The 6040-nt window shown below is 39.1% G+C and overlaps 1 protein-coding gene across 1 annotated transcript; it reads left to right on the forward strand.

Annotated features, from left to right (window-relative positions):
* Positions 1-1639: 1639 nt before the first annotated feature.
* arl9 (ADP-ribosylation factor-like 9) lies at positions 1640-4631 on the forward strand. Its single transcript, XM_004073598.5, has 4 exons — positions 1640-2074; positions 3234-3411; positions 3552-3727; positions 3840-4631. The coding sequence occupies exons 1-4, from the start codon at positions 1838-1840 to the stop codon at positions 4014-4016; spliced, it is 768 nt and encodes a 255-aa protein (XP_004073646.1). The 5' UTR covers positions 1640-1837; the 3' UTR covers positions 4017-4631.
* Positions 4632-6040: the final 1409 nt, after the last annotated feature.

Consider the following 6040-nt stretch of genomic DNA (forward strand, 5'->3'; position numbering starts at 1 on the left):
TGAAGCATTTTAACTCGTTTTTTGTAATATTAGGGTCACTTTTTCCCCACTCCTTATAAAACAAACTGTTCAATCTTAATAAATTCCATGTCATGTACAATTATGTTTAAAAAAATCCTTTTCTATTTATCTAATCCATTTATAGTTTCACATCTTAAATAGATTTGACAAATACGTTTATGTTTTCCATGCTGAAGTTTTCTTTAAGCAAATCAAACAGCGTTGAAATCCTTGAGTTGTATCGCTAGAGGAGACATCACGTGATTCCTAATGGGAGGAGAGCACCGCCATCTTGGTGAGGTCAAGTCTCTGCTGCAGTGTACGCATGTGAAAACACTTCAATAAATGCCAGTTCATTGTGCGGGTTTCAACTGCCAAAATCGGAGAAATGAGTCCACGAAGGAGGAAGGCATAAGGACTGTAATAATTTTTATTTCAAAGCTGCAGGGAATTCATTAATAGTACATGTTTTTTTATTAATGGTACACGCTGACATGCATGATGCTGCAGGGCCATTATCAACATGTTACATGATAATTTGCTGTTGACATAAATGTAAACTTTATTGTGTTAAACCAGGATACAGTGGACTAGGACTGGGCTGTTATAGTAATATAGATTTATACATTTCTGACTCAATGACTGAACTTTTCTTGCAGGTTTCCAATGGATTCAGACTTCATGAAAAAGTGGGCCTTAGCAATATAAAGAGCTAACCCAGATGGATCACTGTGGGACCAACTAGCAATACAGTCTGGATATGTTCAAAACATTTTGGGGAAACAGATTTTGAAAAGACTGGCCAGACTGTTAGCTTGAAACCCAGAACCATAGCATCTGTGTTACACCAATGGATCACTCACATGAATCAGTAAATCTATTGGTTTTTTTGTTTTTTTGTTTTTTTTTAGGGAAAATCTATTGTTAACTTTTGTACTTATTGTTGACTTATTAATTATTATTGTTGTTATTTACTGACTTATTAGTTATTTATTTTTTTTGACTTCCTATTGATTTATTATTATTATTTATTGACGTATTATTGATTTATTATGATTATTTATCATTGTTGACTTATTGTTGGGCTTTTCTAAATAATTTAAATTACATGCCTAAGAGGTCCAAAACTTGAAAATGTTTTAAAATTATTTTTAAAAATTCTTTGTAATAACCGGTGGCCAGGCTTCTCAAGCAGGCGTGTCTCCTCTAGCGATATAACTCATTGGTTGAAATATTGTCATTCTGAACTGTTAAATATTTTTTAAAGTAAAATTAAACATAAAAATGTTCATATTAAAGCACTGTGGGGCTTACCTGTGGAGCAGCCTTGCCTAATGATCTTTTTATCACTAGTTCTTAAATTTCCTCATTTTTAAATTTGATTTTAACTATTTACCCCTTTTTTACAGTATGCATGTGTGTTGGGTGGCCTTTATGGTTACTATTTTAACTATTATTTATATTTGTATTTATTTTTTCTTTCTATGGATAGCATTTTGAGGTGTTCTGTAAGAGGAAAGTACTTTATAAAATTAAGTTGAATTTGAATTTTAAGATAAGGAAAAAACAGACAAGCCGATGGGTTTCGCATCTTTGGCTCCACCTGGTGGTATAACATTGAAACTGCGTCAACAAATCGACGGGTGTCAGCCGGAAATATCGTTTCCAGAAGTTCATCCGGAGCTTCCTGTCACCTAATCCACTTGTTGAAAAGGAGGAGCAGGAGGTCGAACAGACGAATAGAGGAGTTGAACGCAAAACTATTCAAAGAATGGCCGGTCAGGACCTCTGGAGGTCTCCCCAACTCTGCAGTTAGAGCTCCCAGCTGAAGACCACCATGGTCGGCGTGAGGGAAGTTGGCGTCTTTGGCGCCTCTGTTGTGTTAGCGGGGGGAGTCGCTTATCTAATTTGGAACCACACGTCGTTCTTCAAGCAGAGGAACCCCCCTTTACCGAAGAAGGAAAGAAGAGAAAGTAACAAAGAAGAGGAAGAGCCGGAGAAACAAGGAACACAGGAGGAGCGAGTCGTAGAAGAAGAAACGGTGACGGTGGTTACAACGCAGAAAACTTCCACGGTAAAGTGTTTTTGTGGGTTTAAAGATTCTAAAAGCAAATTAAATACTTAAAATAATTGGGAAATGTTTTATTAATTTACTTTTATATTTAATGAGCACTGCATGCCCATGATGTTCCGTTGGGGGAGGGTCTGGTTTCTCTAAGCCAATCAGAGTGCAGTATTCTGTAACCTAAGCGTCTCGTTAGCCAATAAAAACGTCCATAGAAGGCGGGCCAACCACTTTCAATAAAATAAAAAAAGGGTGTTTTTTTTATTAAACTAAGCTGGAAATCGCCATGTTGAGCTTAAACTGCCTCCGTCATGTTTTGTTTTTCATAAGTTAGGATAATTAATATTTGTTTTTATTCGTTTTTACAGAAAAAAGGAAACGATTACACCTAGCATCCAGCTTTGTTGCAAGTATGGTTGCGAGGTGGAAAAGGCAGAAGGGCATTGTGGGATATGTAGTGAAATTCACCACATTGTTTTGTACACTAAACTAAATATTTCAACGAACGTATTTAGTGAGACATACTGACAAATTATTCATATTATTATATACAAGAAACACTGAGTTTTCACCCTTTAAAAAAATACAAATTACAACGTTCTGTCATTTAATATTATTTTCGTTTTCTTTTCTTAGGATAGTACAATCATGAGTGAAGTTCACTAATGTCTTTGTAAATCTAATCACAAAATATGTTGTTTTTAACTGTCATGGGAAGGAATCATAAAAAAAAATCTTAAATAATAGTTAATGTGAAAGGCGGGTTGTTGAAGGCAAAGGTTTACAATTTTATGTAAAATTATAATAAACATGGGTCAGTACACTTTTTTTTTTCTTTTTAAACGTGTACTTTTTTCATCTCCATGTCAATAATATGATAAAACTGACACAAGGATGAATTTTCTTGTAAAGGTTTCCCATTGATTAAATTGAGCACGTATCTAATATTGAGTTTTGTTGTTTTTAACTCTGAGACAAAGATGTATTCTCTCCAATAAAGAATATTTACATCTTTAAATGACTGTATCAAAACTTTTATTTTGACAGCTGTTTTTAAACAAATCTACAATTTCTCTATGCAGCTAAGAGGTGTGTGTCAATAAAACCAAGCTTTAAGTTTCTGTTACAAACACTTGAGGCCGTTTTTTTTTTTTTTTTTTTCCCCCAGAGCCGTCCTGTGGAGACGGGTGGAACCCAGGTTCTGGTTCTGGGTCTGGAGGGAGCCGGGAAGACGAGCCTGCTGCACTGTTTTTCCGGCAGCAGCTTGGATCAGGACACGGAGCCGACGAAGGGCTTCAACGCCGTCTCCATCAGCAAAGACGACCTGCACATCGAGTTTCTGGAAAGTATGTCCGAGCTGGTCTGTGGGCGGAGGCGCCTTCACCCGCGGCGACTCACTGACCTCAGGTCTAGAGTCGACGGGAGAAGGTGATTGGTCAGGTTCTAGACGATCTCTAAAAGTGTTTAAACAAAAGTGGTCTGTCAGTTGGAGGTAACGAGGACCTGCGGCCGTACTGGCAGAGGTACCTGTCCAAAGCCCTGCTTCTGGTGTTTGTGGTCGACTCCTCCAACCCTCAGCTGTTCCCGCTGGCGAAGAAACACCTAGACGAGCTGCTGAGTCACCGCGCCAGCCTGCCTCTGATGGTTCTGGCCAACAAGCAGGTGAGCCGAAGATGAAGATAGTGAGCAGAAGTTGTCTCAAACTGTCTGTCCCTTCTTCTTCTTCTGAAACCATTGTCCTTGTCTCCACCCTCATGTGGACTCCTGCCTCCAGGATCTTCCAGGTTCCTGCAGCATCACCGATCTCCACGAGGCCCTCGGCCTGTCTGAGGTCGGGGACCGTAGCCTCTTCCTCATCGGCACCTACGTGAAGAAGGGCGACGGGGAGCCGAGCTCCGGCGCTCAGGACGCGCGGGAGGTGATCCTCCAGGTGGTCTGTGGCGGCAGATGAAGCACAAATGGGGGTTGGATGGGGCTCCATCTGACATTGTAGATCAAATCAGGTTCTCCACAGTCTTTGGGATCAAGTTCCACTTTTCACGAGTAGTTTTTTCCTTTGGACAAACGCCAGTAGAGGACAATCTTCATGGTCTGTGGTTAAAAACATAAACACACAAAATCTTCTCTTTTTAAGGGCTCAGATCTTCTAAAGCTGAATGTTTTTCTTCACAGAAACTTAAGTTTGAATCACAAACTGGTTAACCGTTAGTCGTCTTAACAACACGTCTTATCAGCTGCTGAACTGGTGGTAATGTTTGAAGCTGAACGCATCACTTATTGATGTTTTAGTCCTCAGTTGTAGAAGCCTTCTTCTGCCAGTAGGGGTCGCTGATGAGCAACTCAGAGCTTTACAGGCTCTGACAGATGTTACTCCTCTGTGATTCCGGTTCTGCTCCAGTGTTCAGTTCTGGATGTGTAGCAATGAATGTTTTTATCTCGTCTGAGTTCGGGCTGCTTTTTTTAAAAATGTTTTTATTCAAAAGTAGAAAAACGGGATGACGGGTGTCGTTTGTGTGACTTTTGGGAAAGTTTCTACGGTTACAATAAAACAACATCTTAAGCATGACTCTGCAGTTTCATATTTTCATGTTGTTTCTTCAAAGTTGGGGGGGGGGGGGGGGTTGCCCTTTGACCTTTAATGAAAAGATTAAAAAAACTCAAAGGAACATCTCATCTCCTCTAGAAGGTTTCTACCCCACCTTTGGGGTTTTATCAGCTGCTCCTCCAGCGGATCGGTTTGCTCGTCTTTCCCTTTGAACGTCCTAGATCGGACGACCAAACTGTCTCCAGTTCCAAGTCGTCCTGAGGGATGCCGCCGGTCGCTAAGGACTCACGTTCTTATAGCAACAGAGTCCATACAGAGATGCAATCAGTGGCTACGGAGCGACTGCATCCAGCCTGCGAGTTCCTGGAAAACGGGGTAAATGTGTGGATGTTTGGTTCTCCTCATGTCATGGCAAAAAAAAAAATTAAAAGTACTTTAGGACATTCTTAGTTGAAAACTCATTTAAAGATGGAGCGGAAACCGGAGTTTTAGTCCTATTTTTAAAGAATTAAGTAAGTCAACATTTTCCTACAGCTGTTACCTTGACCAAAAGACGCAGATCCATCCGGTGGAGAAAGTAAACTCTGCTCGCAGCCAAACTGTCAGAGAGAAACATTTGAAAGAGCAGAAACCTCCATCACTGAAGTTGAACATTCTACTGCATTTTCTGAACCAAGATCACCTAGAACCAGGTCCTGTTCAAAAACCACAGGACCTGGACTGCTCAAACCTGGATTAAATTATGCATTAGATACTAAAGAACACATTTAACAAAGTTTCCAATTTGTAAAACCTTTCTCTGATTTGCAAAAATGCGAAATAGGATGATTTGATCGTATATTACACACTGAGTCCACCTTAGACCAGGTCCTGTTCAAAAACCGCACGGCCTGTTATTGAACTGTGTTTTATGTGTTCTTTACTTTCTAAATCATGATATAATCCAGGTTTGATCAGTCCAGGCCTGTGGTTTTTGAACAGGATCCGGTTCTAGGTAATCTTAGGGTGAAAAATGAAGTGGAATGTTTCTTTAGTGCCCTCGCCAATCAGAAGCCAACTTCAGCGTCGTCATCACTCTGCCAACACAGACGGCAACGAGTCGCTTTAAATTATATTAATTTTTTTTAAAAAGGGTTAATGTTTCAATAATATTAGGAAAGTTGTTTATTCATACAAGTACATTTTCAAAAATCAAACCACTTTTAATATATTTCATAAAAAGATTGGTTTATATTTATATTTTAATTCATTGAAATTCAGCAACCAAGGCAGTGGATTAAAAATTATTATTATTATTATTACTGTCTAAAAAGTAAACAGTCAGTTCACAAAACAAGACTTTTTTTTTTTTACTGAACATTTGCATCATATAATCCAATAGAATACAGCACCTTCCATTCTATTGGATTAAATCTGACGCATTAATGCGT

Source organism: Oryzias latipes, chromosome 10, assembly GCF_053564925.1.
Source record: "Oryzias latipes strain Hd-rR chromosome 10, Olatipes_Hd-rR_3.1".
Taxonomy (NCBI): domain Eukaryota; kingdom Metazoa; phylum Chordata; class Actinopteri; order Beloniformes; family Adrianichthyidae; genus Oryzias; species Oryzias latipes.

Coding starts and splice junctions, on each gene's coding strand:
- arl9 (XM_004073598.5), top strand. CDS start 1,838: ATGGTCGGCGTGAGGGAAGTTGGCGTCTTTGGCGCCTCTGTTGTGTTA. Junction 2,075..3,233: donor CAACGCAGAAAACTTCCACG/GTAAAGTGTTTT, acceptor TTTTTCCCCCAG/AGCCGTCCTGTGGAGACGGG. Junction 3,728..3,839: donor TGGTTCTGGCCAACAAGCAG/GTGAGCCGAAGA, acceptor TCCTGCCTCCAG/GATCTTCCAGGTTCCTGCAG.